The sequence below is a fragment of the Pteronotus mesoamericanus genome, unplaced genomic scaffold (genome assembly GCF_021234165.1).
Source record: "Pteronotus mesoamericanus isolate MK-2021 breed Mesoamerican mustached bat unplaced genomic scaffold, CSHL_Meso_final contig_78, whole genome shotgun sequence".
In the NCBI taxonomy this organism is placed as follows: Eukaryota; Metazoa; Chordata; class Mammalia; order Chiroptera; family Mormoopidae; genus Pteronotus; species Pteronotus mesoamericanus.
In genome coordinates, this window is record NW_026555258.1 from 5,638,808 (window position 1) to 5,656,315 (window position 17,508).

The 17,508-nt window shown below is 56.0% G+C and overlaps 2 protein-coding genes across 9 annotated transcripts in view; both read left to right on the forward strand.

Moving 5' to 3' along the window:
* The window catches only part of ZER1 (zyg-11 related cell cycle regulator), a 29,599-nt gene extending 18,702 nt beyond the window's left edge, over positions 1 to 10,897 (forward strand). For all 5 annotated transcript variants that reach the window (XM_054584279.1, XM_054584283.1, XM_054584280.1 and 2 more), the window contains 8 exons: positions 1,567 to 1,782; positions 2,680 to 2,721; positions 2,903 to 3,022; positions 3,719 to 3,834; positions 4,178 to 4,366; positions 5,379 to 5,476; positions 7,127 to 7,229; positions 8,916 to 10,897. In XM_054584279.1, the coding sequence (XP_054440254.1) occupies positions 1,567 to 1,782; positions 2,680 to 2,721; positions 2,903 to 3,022; positions 3,719 to 3,834; positions 4,178 to 4,366; positions 5,379 to 5,476; positions 7,127 to 7,229; positions 8,916 to 8,973 (942 nt within the window). In that variant the 3' untranslated portion in view covers positions 8,974 to 10,897. The remainder of the gene's footprint in view (positions 1 to 1,566; positions 1,783 to 2,679; positions 2,722 to 2,902; positions 3,023 to 3,718; positions 3,835 to 4,177; positions 4,367 to 5,378; positions 5,477 to 7,126; positions 7,230 to 8,915) is intronic.
* A 3,233-nt stretch (positions 10,898 to 14,130) lies between these two features.
* On the forward strand, positions 14,131 to 17,341 carry ZDHHC12 (zinc finger DHHC-type palmitoyltransferase 12). 4 transcript variants are annotated; one of them, XM_054584292.1, is made up of 5 exons: positions 14,131 to 14,256; positions 15,630 to 15,766; positions 16,100 to 16,177; positions 16,375 to 16,541; positions 16,651 to 17,341. In XM_054584292.1, exons 1-5 carry the CDS (start codon positions 14,157 to 14,159, stop codon positions 16,994 to 16,996), a joined length of 828 nt encoding a protein of 275 aa, XP_054440267.1. In that variant the 5' UTR covers positions 14,131 to 14,156; the 3' UTR covers positions 16,997 to 17,341. The 4 variants fall into 4 exon arrangements, with proteins under 4 accessions (XP_054440267.1, XP_054440265.1, XP_054440266.1 ...); XM_054584290.1 differs by having other exon boundaries at positions 16,709 to 17,341; XM_054584291.1 differs by having other exon boundaries at positions 16,378 to 16,541; positions 16,709 to 17,341.
* The last annotated feature ends 167 nt before the right edge of the window (positions 17,342 to 17,508 follow it).

A 17,508-nucleotide genomic window follows, 5' to 3' on the forward strand; every position in this document is an offset into this window, starting at 1 on the left:
TTTGTATTTACATAGCAGAAAAATCTAGAACAATTGTAATAGCATAATCAATATACTTTGAAAGAAAAATCTAGAAGAATGTACACCAAACTTTTTTTTTTTTTTTTTTTAACAAGAGAACAAATCCACTTTTAGTTTTCACTTTTCAGTACCTTTATAGCCTTGGCGGTGCAGCCTTACACGGATTCTGGCTCCAGTGGCCTGAGCAGGAAGGCTGCCCTGGAACTTGGCGCGAATCCCCCACTGCTCCCACGAGCCCTGGTTCCCGTTCCCCAGACAACCCTGATTTTATTGGACTGGCCACCAGGAGTCACCATGCTGCTCTTCGCTGTGTGCACTTGCTCCTGCCGAGAGAGAGTTTAGTTACACCTTGAGCACAGGCACCTTTGATTTTAAGGAGAGCTGCACGCTCCCTCTGGTTCTGGAGACCCCGCTTACATCCAGCAGAAACAGCCCTGGCCCACAGGCTTCTGGATGGACTTGTCGTTGTAGAGCCCTGCTCCCCAAAGGCCCCCCCACCCCTACCCCCGGCTCCAGGAGGGCGGAGCAAGGAAGGCCTGTGCACCAACCCGTTGACAGAGTACTGAGGGGAATGAAATGGGGGGCTTTAACTTTTTGCTCAGATAGCAGTATTTGAACTTTTTACAGTAAGTATTTTATAACTTAAATTTGTTCTCAAATTTAAAAAATATATATACATTGGCGGGGAGAAAACCAAGAGTTAACCAAGGGTGCTATCCTCTCATTTACATAATAAATAAAGTAGCGTGAACTTCCAGTATCTAATAAGCAGGGATGGAAAGAAATTAAATTGAGAAAAATGTCCTGAGAACTCAAAAAAAATAAGCCTGCAGACAAGACAAAGAGCCCCTGATGCTGGCGCCACGAGCCCTCCTGCACTGCTGGGCGCTGGCAGCAGAAACTGCGAAACAGCCTGGGGCTCCCTGGTGGAGTTGAAGACACGCACGCCTTGTGACCCAGAAGCTCCCCGCGACGTGGGTCTGCTTTGGAGGGGCTCATGGGCATGGCCAGCGGGATGCGTGAAGTAGTCAAGCGCTGAAGCCCACCTGCAGCAGAATGGACGCGTGCATCGGAATACTATACTGCAGTGAAGAGCGAGTGCACAGCGGCCCCTGATAACAGCATGGCTGATCTTGCAAACCTGTGCTGAACAAAATGAAGCAAGATGCTAGAAAATCTTTCAAACAATCAGAGGTAGCGGGTATCTCTAGTGGAAAGAAGCATTTATAATGAGAAAGGGACATGTGACATGGGGACTTCTGGGTGCTGGCAGTGTTGTTCTTTCCCCAGATGGTGGCTACATTGTTGAAAGGCTTGTTTGCTTTGTAATTATAAAACTATACATTTGTTATTTCATACGCTCTTCTGTATGACTATTTCACGCAAAAAAAAAAATGCATTTTAAGAAAGCCTTATAGTCTCCTCTTCCAGAAAAGCCTTCCTGGAGCAGCACAGCTCTGGAGGACCTCCCCTCTAGAGAGCCCCTCCAGCGCAGCTCCCGAGTCTGCCTCTGACTGTGCTCTGCTTGCCTCTGTCCCTGCCCAGGTCCAGCGGAACTGCTGCCTGACCCTCTGCAACTTCAGCATCCCCGAGGAGCTGGAGTTCCAGTACCGCCGGGTCAACGAGCTCCTGCTTAGCATCCTCAACCCCACGCGGCAGGACGAGTCGATCCAGCGCATCGCCGTGCACCTGTGCAACGCCCTGGTCTGCCAGGTGGACAACGACCACAAGGAGGCCGTGGGCAAGATGGGCTTCGTTGTGGTGCGTGCAGGCGGGCTGCCCTGCCCTCCCCCCCCCCCCCCTGTCTGTAGCCCCGCTGCCCTGTGACGAAGTCAGGCTAGACCAAAGGGTTTCCTAACCGTGAATGTTACTTGTGACCCGCGTAGATTTTTCTCCACCTAGAACGTTCTGTCATCCTCTCCCAGCCCCTCCATTCGCCTGTTGGGTCCCAGTGTACAAGTCCTTTCTGCCTCCTTGGACTAGGTGCCTTGACACGTCTTCCCAGTGGGGACTAAATAAGTAGATGGACTTTCCGGGAGCTCCAAGCGGAGGACGTTATGCTTGCTCCTTCCGTCATTAGGTCCACAGCCCTTCCCAGCATAAAGCCTGGTGCATGTTAGCGAGAAAATAAATACAGGACGCGGCATAAATAGTGCCCCTCTTTTCTCACACACTCATAAGCATGTAATTCTGTAACGTAGCAGCACCCCACTCAAGCACACCCTATGACATTTTAGGTGAAATGCTCAAATCGCTGTCCATCTTGTGTGAGACATTCACATACCCCACCAACCACACTCAAGCAGGTGTTACTTCTGCCGGCCCTGTATTTGCTGAAGGAAGCAAGCAAAGAATGAGGAACATCCAGTGTCCTTTCGTTTTCTCGCTGGGGAGGCTGAACTCCTCAGGGGGGTGGGCCACGCCCAAAGCCACACCGTCAGTCAGGGTTGAGCGAGGACTGGCACCCAGGCCCCCTGACGCCAAGCGCCAAGTCTGTGGATTGCCCTTCTTCAAACAGCCTCCCGAATAGACAGGCAGGTTTGGCCTTGTCAGGACATACTAGCCAGGAATGGAAATGCTGTCGCCCCTGGGAGCGACAGCGGGGGCACGGGAGCTCTTGAGGCCTGGAGCCCTGCAGGTTCTCTTCTCTGCCCACAGACCATGCTGAAGCTGATTCAGAAGAAGCTGCTGGACAAGATAGTAAGTCACGTCCTCACAGAGCCACTCCGCCCTCCCACAGCCCAAGAGGGTCCTGGTTTGTCCCGAGGACGTCCGTATTTTGTCCAGGGACCCCGCCTGCCCCCCCCAACCCCGCCACTGGGTGCCAGGAGCCCGCAGGCCCGTCCAGGTGAGCCTGTGCTGAGCCCTCTCCTACCCCCAGTGTGACCAGGTCATGGAGTTCTCCTGGAGCGCACTGTGGAATATCACGGACGAGACGCCTGACAACTGTGAGATGTTCCTCAACTTCAACGGCATGAAGCTCTTCCTGGACTGCCTGAAGGTAGTGTCTCCCTGCAGCAGCCTCCAGACCGTGCACACGGCCACTCTCCTGTCCCCGGCTCCCCACCGACCAAATCTGCCAGCACCCCCACTCCCTGCGGTTCTGGCCAAAGGGCAGCGGGCGGGCGGGCAGGCAGGGGCGGTGGGGGGTGTCTTCACAGACCCATCAGCCCAGGATTTGCTGCAAACAGAAGCTCCAGAGACCCTCCTGGACCCACGGGGCCTGGCCGGGCTCTCCCCGGGAGCCCTCTCTTCTCCTTCCCAGCAGCGCCTTCTCAGGTGGTCCAGTCTAACTGGTCTGTCAGGATAGCAGCTGGACAGAATTCTGTCCAGCAGAACCATCTGTTCATCCTAAAACTCATCCTTTGTTTTCCTGCTCTAGTTTCTAAGAGGGTTCCGTTAAACTAGTATTTTGAGCTTTGGTAAACAGAACCGTGTTTGTCCCAGTCACAATTTTATAGGTCCTGTTCCCACTCAGCCTCTGATTTTGTGACAAGGAGCCCCTACTATTTTAACCCCTTGCAGTGTGTACCCAGCACCGTCCTGGGTGCACTGGCAGGTAGCAGGGCTGCATGTTGCGCCTCCCCTTTGTCCAGTTGAAATAGCCAAACAGATGCTCATAAAGCATCTAGATTAAGAATACGAGACAGTAATTAAGTGCTAATCTATAAGGCCCCGATGGCTGTCATTTGGCCAGGAATTCCCAGAGAAGCAGGAGCTGCATCGGAATATGCTGGGACTCTTGGGGAACGTGGCAGAGGTGAAGGAGCTGCGGCCCCAGCTAATGACTTCCCAGTTCATCAGCGTCTTCAGGTTGGTACTTCTCGCCTTCGCCTTTTTGCCTTGGCTGCCAGGGTGCTCAGAGCTCTGGTCTGTGCTTAGTAGCAGCAATTGCTCTTAGCCTAGGTTTTTGTTGTAAATGTCTCCTTCCCCTGTAGTGTGGATTTTTATTCTTTCAGCCTTCCATAAATGGTCCTCTTGTGGCTTTGTCTTACGTTAGTGACCTCCCATCGCTTTTAAAAGCCACCTGGATATGAATAAATGATAAAGAAATCAGTAGTTCCTCTGGCATCTGGTTTGTAAGTTTGGGTCCAGCACCTGGTTTCTGAAGAGGGGCTTGAGGGGAATTAGACTGCATTCTTCTCCATTTTGGCAGCAACCTCCTGGAGAGCAAGGCTGATGGGATTGAGGTTTCCTACAACGCCTGCGGCGTCCTCTCCCACATCATGTTTGACGGGCCTGAGGCCTGGGGCATTTGTGAACCCCAGAGGGAGGAGGTGGAGGAGCGCATGTGGGCAGCCATCCAGAGCTGGGACATCAACTCGCGGAGAAATATCAATTACAGGTGCGCGGTGGGGAGGGTGGCCTGAGCGCTGGGACAGGGCCTGGTCTGGCTTCTCGCCTCTCTCCTGGTCCTCCTCGGGCCTTGCTTAATGAGGCAGAGTCCACAGACAGGACAGAGCAGGCAGGTTCACAGCTTGGCTGTACAGCATGGTGGACGTTCATGCACGTCAACACCTGCGTGTGCCCAAAGCCTCCTGTTTACAAACACCTGGTACATGTTTATTCATGGGGGGAAATACCCACCTGCACTAGGAGACAAAACAGAAACTGTTAATAAGTAAGCTCACCCCGGAAAGAGAGTCCCTGCTAACATGCCCGTGTCTCCCCTCCTCACTGAGGTGCCCGTGGCCCCCTTCCTCCAGTGGTTCTCCGCACAGATTTAGTTCCTTTCAGTCCAGCTTCAAGACTGAAGCGTCGAGACATACAATCTTGTGACTCAATTTGCAGCCATAGGTTGGGTCTCCCTTATGTATGACTGGGTCACTTTCTAAGTGCTGATGGCCCATCTGATTGACATTAAATTGAAAACCCGTATTGAGAGGAAGGGGCTCATGCTTGTGGCTTTGCCAACACTCCACTTATGTCGTTCCCGAGGAGAGATGAAGTGGAATCACTGGCTCAGGGGGTTTGCATGTCCATTTTGGGGGCTTTGGGACAGGGCAGCAGGTAGCCTGTAGAAGGCCATGATTAGAAGTACAGTCACAGTTCCTTCTGCTTCCCAGGACACACCCATCCCCACAGGCCAGGTCTCTCTTTCTTGCTGAGGCCCCCAGTTTCTGTACCACCTAATCCGTGTCCCTTCTGCCTCCCTCTGTGTGTCCATGCCCTTGACCTCTCACACAAGGGAGCTCCTGCGCAGGGCCTGAGCTGGGCTGAGGGGTCAGATGCCCCGTATCCCCTGCGTGCCCCTGGCCTGCTCAGTTTGTCTGTGGGACCCTTCAGGGAGAAGAAATTCCAAGGAGCACACCCCTGAGCCTCAGCACCAGAAGTGATCTTGATTTCTCTTCCTACAGGTCGTTTGAGCCAATTCTTCGCCTCCTTCCCCAGGGAATCTCCCCTGTCAGCCAGCATTGGGCCACCTGGGCCTTGTACAACCTTGTTTCTGTCTACCGTGAGTACCCACTCGCCCCATGTTCAGACACAGGGACACACGCGGCTGAGGGCTGAGTTGCCCTCAGAAGCTTCCGGCCCGGGCGGGGAGCATTGAGAGAGCCGATGTCGTTGGGGCCCACCTTAGAGCACAGCCCTCTGCTCTCCAGCACTCGTGGGGCGCACGGCATTATGGCTGCCCCCGCCCCACCGCCAGAACATGCCTGGCAGGCCAGACGGCCATCCGGAGCTCCCAGACAGCTTTCTCAATGGTTCCTGCTTCCATGTGAGTGAACAGTCAAAAATCTCCGTGCCTTCTATAAAGCAGAGTAAGATCCACCCAAACAGAGAACCAACCCCTGAGGAAACGGACATCCAAGAGAACTTTAAAACAACTCTAACTTATTTCTTCAAAGAGAGCCCACCCTCCCTGCCCATAGAAGAGTCTAGACAGTCCTGTGCTCGGTGGCTTTGGGGGAGCGGAGAAAGAGGGGGCCACACAGACCAGGTGTGGCCCCTAGTCCCCTCCCTTACTGGTTACGTGACCTCGTGCAGGTTCTCTAACCTCTCTGAGCCTCAGCTACCTCCTGTGAAACGGGGATAATGGGAACACCCACCTCATAAGATTGATGTGACAAGAGAACCACCAGAAAGTGCTGAGCCCGGGGCCTGGGTGCTGCTCAGCCCTGTTAACCAGAAGAGGGGGTCAGCCCGTGGGCTCTGGGCCCAGGCAGCCTAGGTTTGCAACCTGGCTCTACCTCTTGCTCTGTTACTTTGAGCAGGTTTCTCAACCTCTCTGTGCCTCAAATTCCTCATCTTTAAGATGGGATAATAATAGCACTTACCTTGTAAGATTGCTGTGAAGTAAGACATATAAAGTACTTAGAACATACCGCATACCAACCACATGCATATATAGACTGTTCAGTACAGTAGCCTTTTTTTTTATTATTTGAGGTTAGTCTTATTAAAAAGTAGCCCCTTACCTCAGAGAGGCAGCGTAGTACAGAGGAAAGCCCTGAGCTGAGACTCCCTCGGACAAGCCTCTGGAGTGACTTTGGGCGAAGTACTTCAACTCTCTGAACCTCAGTTCTTTCATCTGTAAAATGGAAATGATAAAAATAGCTCCTACCACATAGACCTGCTGAAGGTCCACTGAAATGCCCGTGTTCTCCATGGGGTGGAAGCCCTGGATCGCTCTTTATTGGCATGAACCATGAACCTCCCACCAGAAAGGCATGGGGGTCCACCCTGGCTGGTCACCAGAATCACCTGGTGGTATTTCGTTACAAACACAATTAAACACAGGTTCCTGGGTCTGTGGAATCAGAAAATCCAAGGGCAGGGCTTGGGAATCTATATTTTTACAAAACTCCTCAGAGAGTAGAAGCCATTGGTTTGGTTGATATTTTCCATAGGATGAGCTCTGGGGAAAAAACGCTGCTGCACACCAAAGTGGGGAAGAGCCCTCCCCCAGATTCAGCCCCTGCTCCCCCAGGTGGACAAGCAGGGCTCCTCCCAGGTCACAGCAGTGCCCTTGTCCAGGCCTGCGCCTTCCTCCTGCCCCTCTGCCCCTCTGGAAGGGTCGTCCTGGCAGCGGGGGGGGGCAGTTCTGGTCCGAAGGCTGAGACCCGCCCTGATCCCCTGCTCTCTGCCCCTACCTCCCCCTCAGCGGACAAGTACTGCCCCCTGCTGATCAAAGAAGGCGGGATGCCCCTTCTGAAGGACATGATTAAGATGGCCACAGCGCGGCAGGAAACCAAGGAGATGGCGCGGTAAGTGGCTGGTCGTGTTTCTGCTGGGAAGCCTTGGTTTGGGGACGGAAGGACACAGTGGGGCCCTCGGGAGTCAGGACTGGCTGAGATCCCCCGGGCAACGCTGGGTTGAGTGTGGAGGTGGACAGCATGCTGACGTCCAGCTGGGGCCTCCCCGAACGTCATTTTGGCCCCAGTGCAGTCAGACACCAGGCAGCCACACCCTGCGTGGAGGATCCCTGCCCTTGTTTGTAAGCCTCGTTTTTTTTCCCCCCCCAACAAATTCCATCCTCTCATCACTGGGCATCAGCAAGTCAGGTCAGAACTTTTTAATTATTTCTGGCTAAAAACACTCCAACTAAAGAGAGGAGACAGTACAGAAAAACGCGTTTGGCGCACGAGTGTCCGCGTGTGAAGGTCCCACGCAGAGCCGGCTGGACTGTCACCACTGCGCGGCTTTCACTACAGAGGCTGAAGTGTCACCCGCTCTGACCTCACAGGGGTCAGTTCACAAGAGACTCGGGGCTGCTGCGTGTCAGTCACCACTAATGACCTTGCTTTCTCTAGGGCCAGTTCTAGAAAGGAGCACAACTACGTTTGCCCCAGTTCTAAACACAGCGTAGAGTAGGGTGTCATGGAGGAGGGGCCTGGAGCTCAGGGGCTTCCAAGATGCCGCTGCGCTGGGAGTGTCGGCTGTTTCTGCAGTTATTTTTGGCAAAAGGCATTGCTTAAACATTAATGGGCAGATTTGTCTGAGTTTGAGAATGCTAAAATGACTGGTTCTCACACTTAATCTCCCTAAAGAATCATCTGGAAAGACAGTTAAAATTGGACAGGCCCCACCCTAGATTTTCTCTCCCAGCGGGTGTGGAAGGTGGGTCTGGGAACATTCATGGTCAACAGGAGTCCCAGGAGGATTGAGAAGCAGAGGGTTAAGACGGGCCCATAACCTTCCCCCATCACTGAGCCTCTCTGTGAGACTGAGGCATGCCTCTGAATGACACAGGGCACTTAAGAGAGGTCACTCCACCTCGTCACAACTCCTATCCCACTCCAGCATCCTTTCCTGAAATGCCTTGGGCACCTCCTCGGCACAGAGCAGCTGCAGTGACCACCAGCACCCACCCGCCCACCACACAGGCTTAGTGTTGAGTGGGAAGGCCACCCAGGGTCTAGGGCGCCGCCTGACAGCAGTGGGTCAGCCGTTCCCAAGGGCCAGCTGGAGTGGGTGAAGGACGCAAGATCTGAACCCGGATGGTGGTTCCCAGACATCGCAGGGTGTCTGGCGCCCCATGTGGTCTGGTGCACGGTCAGCATGGCGACCATCAGCAGACACCAGGGAAGGAAGAGGCTTAGGTGTGCAGGAAAAGGTGGAGAGTGAAGACAGTGCTAAAGAAAGGGTCAGGGGGTTCTGGCGGTGAGACCGAGCGGATTCAGGGGAGCCACTAACCACGGAGGACCTGAGGCCAAGAGGCGGGGAGGGCGGGGCACGGGGAGGAAGGCAGGGATGGCGGGATGTTCATGGAATTCACGGCCGCAGGCACCGTTTCATGGGTGCTCTGCACGTGCCGGCCACTCCGGACACATTCTCTCAGTCCGCAACGTTGTTAACGTTTGCTAACAATTTCAGCGACTCATCAGCCAGGAGGGACATGGCCCACCTGCCCTGAGCCCGCCTTCCAACTCTCCCTCCCCCATTGTCTCCAGAAAGGTGATCGAGCACTGCAGTAACTTTAAGGAGGAGAACATGGACACGTCCAGATAGAGGCCTCTGTCCCCGTCCAACTGCTCTGGACCATGCGGCCGGCAGGCAGCGCTCTGCAGCCGCCCAGCGGGCAGACCCCCCCCCGGGAGCCTCCCACCGGATGAAGGGACACAGGGGAACTTTTGCACAACTGACGCTTTTCCTTAATTAGTGAGATATATATATATATTATATATATATATTATTTTTTTTTTTTGGTTAGGAAGTGTGAAGTTTTGTGTATATGATTTCTGTACAAAAACAAAAACACTCCCTGAGTCCTCGCAGCTTCCTTGGCCATTCTCAAGCCCCAACGCGAAGCCGCCAGCGCTGCCACACTCTACCCCCAGCAGACTGAACGCCTGCAACGTTGTGAGTGTCTGGTCCTCTCCCAGCTATCTCAGACCCTGGCCTCGCTTCCTGTTAGGAGAGGCAGCAGGCTTTTAACAGCCCACTCCAGCACCCTCACCCACCCACCAAGCCTGAGAACCCCATCTGGGTTCCTGGGGGGCGGCTGATGGGGTTGGGGATTAGAACTAACCCCAGAGTCTTCTGAGGGCCTTGGTGCTCCCAGCTGTGGGCCATCTGGGACAAGGAAGGGAGCCGCGCCTAGGCCTCGGCAGCCCCGGCCCCGGAGGCCCCTCGAGGAGTGGGGCTCACGGTGGCCCTGCCGCTCTTTGGCCAGGCCTGCCTGAGGCCACGCTGCTATGGAGGCTGCCTCCTAGTCTCCCACCAGGTCCCAGGCTGTTGAAGGCCCCAGTCCCGGGCTCATCCACTGCCCCTCCTGCCAAACATACCGGAACCTGCCCCAGTCCCGGAAGCCAGCACCTTCCAGGACTGGGGGCTTGCTCACCCCCCAACCCTTCATCTGCCCGCAGCACCCAAGGTGCCCAGGCACCCCACCAGCAGAACTGAGCCTGTGTCACTCACCCCTGTGTGCCCTGTGCCACACGACCCCACAGCTCTCAGGCAGACGCCCCCCCACGCCAGCCTTTCCCGCAGCAGCGGCAGGCGGAGGCCTCCTGTCCAGCACTCTGCACGGCCTGCTGTGGGCGCCCTCCCGCCCTGCCCGCGGCTTTACCTGGGAAACTTCTGGCCTGAGTTTCAGAGAAGTGTGAGCCGCAGGTGTATCAGCTATCTGTGCTCCCTGACGTAGCCCGAACTGCTTCTCTTGGGGAACAGATGGGGTGAGCAGGCCCCTTGGGAACCAGGGGCCTGGGGACAGGCCTGACGCTGCAAGCAGCCTTGGGGCACGGCTTTTCTCTCTCCTCCTGCCCGGGCTTGTTTTTGGATTCTCCTAGCGTTTCTGCCTCCACGCAGAGCAGGCCGGGGGAGCAGCCCGTGGGGAGGCACCTGGCCGCTGCGTGCTGGAGTCTTTCCCTCCCAGCCCCGGGAAGAGGCAGCTGCCTTGCATTCCCCCAGCTCGGCAGATGGGCTGCAGCTGGCCTTGCCTCCCGTGCTCAGGTGGCCTGAGCCAGCCACCGCCCCCGCCCCCAATCCCCCAGGCAGAGCTCACATCGCATTGCTTTACCACCTGGGGTCTGGGTAAATGTCTGTACTTTGGGGTGTCACAGAAATACATTTTTGTGCAAAGTGGAGAAGAGCAGAGTGTCTTCTTTTGTGGAAGGGATGGGGTCAGGAGAGGGCTACATTCTCTCTCTACCCTTGTGCCCAGTCAGAGGGTATGGCTGCCAGCAGACCAACCCGGTCCCTGCCTTGGTCTGATGGCAGAGGAATGTCCTGCACAAGGTGATGACCCAGTGTGCAACGGGCGGGGAGAAGGGAACACAGAATCGCCTGTGGGCTGGAGCGAGTGTGCAGGCGGTCAGGGAGGACAAGTCAGCTGGGCCACGGTGCCTCAGAGGGCAGGGAGAGCCCTCGGGGACGGCAGGGGCGGCCTGGTGTTGCCGGCGCAGCAGGGAAGGCCTCTCCCAGAGGAGAGATGTGGGAGCGGAGTCCAGTGAACAGATGGCGCTGTGCAGGGCCCACGGAAAGGGCGTCCCAGACAGGGCCCCGGCTAGAAGGGCCTCGCAGAGAGGACCGTGAAGCAGCCTGTGAGGAACGAGGGCATGAGCAGAAGTCGCTGTGACCAGACCATGAGGTGACCAGGCTCAGGCTGTGCCCAGGACAGTCCTGGCTTACACCTGTTGTCCTGGTGTGACTGTCAACAGTGTCCGGGTGCCCCTGAGGTCCTGCAGTTGCACCCAACTTGGGAGGACTCTTCCCCAAAGAACAGTCTGGGTGCGGGTGTGTCCCCAGTGCCCAGAGAAAAATGCTCTCCTCGCCCTGGCTTGTGTGGCTCAGCAGGTTGGGCCTTGCCCCACAAAGGTTACCAGTTCAGTTCCTGGTCAGGGCACAGGCCTGGGTTGCGCCCGGAGCTGGGGTGTGTGCAAGGGGCAACCGATTGATGTTTCTCTCCCTCCCTTCCCCTTCCTCTAAAAATAAGTAAATAAAAATCTTTAAAAAAAAAAAAAAAAGATTCTCTCCTCAACCAGTTTTTAGCCAGGTTCCTCTGAGCCCTCTTCTCAACTAGGCCTCCGCCTTGACCTATAAAAACTACTGCAGACTCTCAGCTTGCGATTTTGTCCATTCCCGCCTCCCCACATTAAAGGAGGTAAACAAACAATAACCTAATCTCTCAGAGTTCAAGGTTGCATCCCAAGGGTGACCCCAGCCCCCCTTAAAGCAGCCGAGAAAGCTCAAGGCTGCTAAAAGAAGTGCCTGTTTGTTTTCGCCACCACCTGAGGACAGGCCCCCCACACCACCCTGTCACAGCATTTACTAAAAAGGGCTCATAATTGTCACTCCTTCCTCTGTCCTTTTGAATTGTATTGGTGTCTTTTGCTACTGAGGAATGTCTTCCTGAAGGACCTGAAAGCCACTCCTTTGAAATGCAATCCTCAGGAAGGAGGGCCTTGCCTCCCAGTCTCGGTGGGAGGACAGAAGCCTAACTTCACCCACTGCCAGCGACAGACACAGCGGAGGGTCTGAGAGCAGTGACGCTCCCCACCCTTGGTAACATCCCACTTCCCGAGTCTGTTCCAGCCCCTCCCAGTTCCCTCCGTTTAAATTGCCAGTCACCAATCGCTTCTGGCCTTTTGGCTAAAATCAAGTGTAGTGTCCTTTTTTTTTTTTCTTTAAACTGTGTGCCCACCACCTATAGTCAAATCACCTTCTGTCACCATATATTAGGCCCCTTTTTCCCTTTACTACCACCCCTCTCCGACGTCTGTGCTCCTCAGTGTAAAATGCCCAGTCACCTCTATACAAACTGAAGTGGCATTCAGTTCACTCTGGACCCTCTTCCCTACCACAACAGTATATTGCTGATTAAAATCTGTCCTAACCCCTTTACCTAGTGTCTGACTTTGTTTCTCTTTGACACCCGCACAGTCACTGAGTCACGGGAGCTTCAGGATTTTTCAAGTGGATCATGAGCTACAGCTTCCCCCACTCATCTAAGTCATACCCCATCGTAGTAATTAAGACTGAGTTGCACCCTGACCAGTGTGGTTCATTTCTTTGGGTTTCATCCTGCAAAGCAAAAGGTTGCTGGTTTGATTCCCAGTCAGGACACTTGCCTGGGTTGCAGGTTCAGTCTCTGGGTTGGGGTGCACACAAAAGGCAACTGATCGCTGTTTCTCACATCGATGTTTCTCTCCCTCTCTTTCTCCTCCCCTTCTCCTTTCTCTAAATATAAATAACTAAAACCTTAAAAAAAAAAAAAAAGATGAAATAGTAAGTGGCAGACACCCAACTCAAACGTCTACGCAGATTACTCAAAAGGGGGAGGGAATTCATTGACGGATGAGGCTAGAGAACGTAGAGCTAGTATAGCTCCGGGCATAGCTGGAGCTAGGGGCCCAGATGACGTTAAGACTGTTAGACCCCCTTTCAGTGCTGCTTATGTCTGTCTCTTCATAAAATGTCTTCATCTTCTGCCACAGTCTCTCTCCAATTTGCCCTTATACCCCATTCCTGCTTGAAATCCAAAAGAACGCCCCTTTCTCTCTCAGCAGCTATACCGTATTCTCGTAAAATTTTGGCTCTGCCAATTCACACACCCTCCAACGAGGACTAGTCACTGGGGACAATGATACAGGGAACTGGTTTGGCCTTCTAGTCACATGCTCAAAATGACTTCCCACCACCCTGTGGAGTGAGGGGTCAGTTCCTTCAGAGTCACATGAGTTGGGGAAGAGTCAGTTCCCCAATAGAAAAAGGAAGGTCGAGCTGATAAAAATAACGTCCAAAGAGGATTACCAGAGGAGCTGGGGGCGGCGGGGGGGAGGGCGGGGGGTGCGATCTGATGGAGAAAGACGGTGGACATTGTACTACTGGGAGGCGTGAGTGCAAAGGCAGAGCTGAGAAGGAAGGCCCTAGGGGCAGAGTTGGAGTATGAGCCTTGAATGATGAAGCCTCAGGTGGGGCAAGTCAGTCTGGCAGCGTGTGGGTGGTCGCTTAGGCAGTCCCGTGCTAGACACTGTATTTCCATTACTCAGCCACCTTAGGAGGATACTATTATCATCTCTATTATATAAACAGAGAACAGCTCAGAGTAAGTAGTTCAGTAATTTGTCCACGCTCACACAGATAGGAAGGGGCAGTCAGCGATGGCATTTCCGACCCTCACCCAAGTGGATCCCCTCATAGCCAGAATCTACACCACGGACCACTTTGCTCTCATCCCGTTTGCAATATCTGATAATGAATAAGAGCAAGGAGGTAAGAATGCCGCCATGGAGCAACCCTGGGCGAGTGCTGTCCCTCTCAGACATCAATCGCATCCTAGAACCGCGCATAATTCTGCAACATGGAGTCAAAACAAACACCTGGATCTTTGAGGCGCCCACGGAGCGGCACGCATGCGCGAGACTGTGGGGCTGCGGCGAGGGGTGGAAGCTCAGCGGGCGGGATGGAGTCTAGCAACTGCTCCAGCTTCCGAAAGTTACCTGGCTGGTGCGGACTGGGGGTGGGGGAGTTACCGGCTGCGCGCGCGCGCCGGCCACGCCCTCAGCCTCTTCAGGCACCTGTTGGCTCGAGGGCCTACTCGGCCGCAGCTGCCACCCAATAGGGAGCCTTTCTGGCTCAACATGGCCCCGCCCACATCAAGAACTCGCCAATCCCCGGCCACCCGCGGTCCCCCCCACTCGAGGGCCCGCCCCTTTAGGCGCTTCTTCCGGGTGGGGCCCCGGGCCGAGGCTATGGCGCCCTGGGCGCTCCTCAGCCCTGGGGTCCTGGTACGGACCGGGCACACTGTACTGACCTGGGGGATCACGCTGGTGCTCTTCCTGCACAATACCGGTGAGCCGGACCCCGCGCCACCCCGGACCCACCCGATCCCCCGTGGGTTCCCCAGACCTTGGAGTCTCACTGGGTCTCCTACCAAAGCGCCAGAGACCCTGGGATTCAACCCATCGCCGCCAGCTCCTGAAGCCTCTTCCCCATTTGTTATTCCAAGAGCTTTCCGCCTAATACCCAGCCCATCCCTAATTAATCCCAGCATCTTCCTGATCCCTGCCAGACGCCCTGTCCATCCCAGGACCCATGCGATCCTTCCCAGGAATTGACTCCCAACCTTCCCTCCATAAGATCAACCAGATCAAGGACTGGCATCACGCCCAGCCCTGGGGCCACTAGCTGCCCAAGTCCAGGCTCCCCACCCCAGGCAAGAGAACACCTAATAGGGGAGTGGCCGGTCCTCCAGGTCCCCATCCTTAGTTCTTGCCCTAGTAATCCTCATTCACCCCGCCGACCCACCCCCACGTCCATCCCCCTTTTAGTTGCCACGGCTGCTTCCAGCAAAAGGTCTCACCCTCGCTCACTCCCACCCCTGGCAGCCCCCACACCTCCCTCCTTGCTTCAGCCTCAGACCGCGGACTGGGGGTGTTCTCATTTTACTCCTAAGACCTCAAGTCTCCTCCATGGTCTTTGCCCTTTAGCCTAAAAACCTGTTCAGTCTCCCCATCAGAAAGGACCCCCCAACCCCCTTCTCTGCTCCCCTTACAATCAAGGGGCACCACAGTTGTTCACTCTGCTGTCTCACACCCCTCATGCCTTAGCCTCCCTGCCCGGCCCCAGTCCTCAGTCATCTCCACGGGCTGGACCCTCCTGGCCTGGGCCGCCTTTGTGGCCCTCTTTGCGGCATCTGAGCATCCAAGCCTGCGGGCCCCGCCCTCGTCTGTCTCTGTCTCATGGGCATCTCAGGCCTGGTGGAGCCAGAGGCAGGGACCCCTCCTTCCTCTCCCCCACATCCTATCAGGCCTGGTCCCTTCACCCCCATACCCCCATCTGTCCATCCCCTCTCCACTCTTCCTACCTGTGCCCTTGCCCAGCCATCTTCCTCTCCCTCCTGGACAGCTCTCTGTGCCTCGAGGCTTCCCCTCCGATCCACCTTCTCTCCACTGGGAAGGTTTCCAGAAACAGATCTGACCCTATAACCTTCCATGATTCCCTGTTGCCCTCCAGAGAGTACAGATGAACTGTCTTTTTTTTTCTTTCTTGGTCCTGAACTTTTATGCAGCAGGCACATCTGACCACTCATCAAAACCTATGTCCAGGCCTCCGCTCAGCCAGGGACATACTCCCCACCAGCAGCTGTACCTGCGCACATGCACCCCCGCCCCCCACCCCCGGTTTCCCACAGCCCGGCCTCACTCTCCTCCTCTGGCCTCCAGCACTGCGGCAGTGGGAAGAACAGGGGGAGCTGCTCCTGCCCCTCACCTTCCTGCTCCTCGTGCTGGGCTCCCTGCTGCTCTACCTGGCTGTGTCACTCATGGACCCAGGCTATGTGAACATCCAGCCGCAGCCCCAGGTAAGCAGGGGGCCTCTGGGGACCTGAACTCCTCCTTCTACCAGCATGGGGCCCAAGGACCAGCAACAGCTGCATTCCAGGCTCTGTGTGGAGGGCTTTTCTGGGGCATCGCAGCGAATCCCCTTGCCAGCCCTAGAACCCCATCGAACAATGAGGAAATCGCCAAGGCCCAGAGAGGAAAAGCAGCTGACAAAGGTCACAGCCTGGCTTGGTCCAGGGCACTGTGCTCCTCCCTACCACCTCCACTACACACAGAATGGGCCCCAAGATGTGCCCACCAGTAACATTTGCCTCCCAGGTGGCCCCCTCTTATGCTCTGTCTTGCATTTTCAGGAAGAGGCCAAGGAGGAGCAGACAGCCATGGTTCCTCAGGCCATCCCCCTTCGGCGCTGCAGATACTGCATGGTGCTGGTGGGTGATGCAGGGACTTCCTGGGAGGGTCGGGGCAAGGTTGAGATTGTCAGACCCCCTCCTGCCCCAGTGCCTTGGCCTCACCCCTCCAGGAGGGCCTCCCAGATTCAGGCCCCAACCGCCTCCCCTCATCCCTTCCCTTGCTGTTGGGTCCAGAGAAGAGCCAGTGTTGAGCCCGCCTCCCTCCGTACCCACAGCAGCCCCTGCGGGCCCGACACTGCAGGGAGTGCCGTCGCTGTGTCCGCCGCTATGACCACCACTGCCCCTGGATGGAGAACTGTGTGGGGGAGCGCAACCACCCGCTCTTCGTGGCCTACCTGGCGCTGCAACTGGTGGTGCTGCTATGGGGCACGTACCTGGCATGGTGGGTTCTACCACTGCCCCGTGTGTGTGTTGGGGGGGACAGGCAGCATGTGCCCACAAGGCGGTACAGCCAGGGCTCCCTCATCGAGGGCCTCAGACCCTCTCCCAAGCGGCCTGCCCGCCTGGGCCCCCCAGGCCCTGGGCCCCCATCACTATGCTGCCCTGCAGGTCTGGCCTCCGGTTCTTCCAGCCCTGGGGACTCTGGCTGCGGTCCAACGGGCTCCTGTTCGCCACGTTCCTGCTGCTCTCCCTCTTCTCCATGGTGGCCGGCCTGCTCCTGGCCTCACACCTCTACCTGGTGGCCAGCAACACTACCACCTGGGAGTTCGTCTCCTCGCACCGCATTGCCTACCTCCGCCAGCGCCCCGGCAACCCCTTCGACCACGGCCTGACCCGCAACCTGGCCCACTTCTTCTGTGGATGGCCCTCAGGGTCCTGGGAGACCCTCTGGGCTGAGGAGGAGGAGGAGGAGGAAGGCGAGGGCAGCAGCCAGGCTGTTTAGGGCCGCAGGAGGCAGAGCCACCATCTTGTGCCTGAAAACCAAAGCGCCCACCCGAGGGCCTGGGGCTCCTCACTTCCGCCCACGCCTCCCAGCCTCAGAGCAGAGTGAACAACAAAACCCCTGCCCATGGGCATCTCTGCCTCCAAAGGAAGAAGGGAAGGAAGAGGGCCTGTGTGGGTCCAGGGCGTCAAGATCCAGGCTTCTGAGACCTCCACCCCGCCCCTAAGCCAGAATGTCTCCAGTGCACAGTTTTATAAATTTAATAATCCATAAAGCAAGTCAAGTATTAAAAAACAAAACAAACCACTCCTTACTGTGCTGCCCTTTCTGGTCCAGGTCTGGCTGGGAGGCAGAGGATGGGGAGGTGGGGGGAGGGGAGCACCCTGCCCAGTGACAGGCTGGAGCGCGACACAGCTCCATCGCCCCCAGCTCGAGTCGAGGGCTGGTGAATACTAGGCAAGGCCTG

Bases quoted from the DNA above. Each gene is read 5' to 3' on its own strand.
- ZDHHC12 (XM_054584292.1), top strand. From the start codon at position 14,157: ATGGCGCCCTGGGCGCTCCTCAGCCCTGGGGTCCTGGTACGGACCGGG. The intron at 15,767-16,099 runs GTAAGCAGGGGG...TTGCATTTTCAG, and splicing joins ACATCCAGCCGCAGCCCCAG to GAAGAGGCCAAGGAGGAGCA. The intron at 16,542-16,650 runs GTGGGTTCTACC...CCCTCTCCCAAG, and splicing joins TGGGGCACGTACCTGGCATG to CGGCCTGCCCGCCTGGGCCC.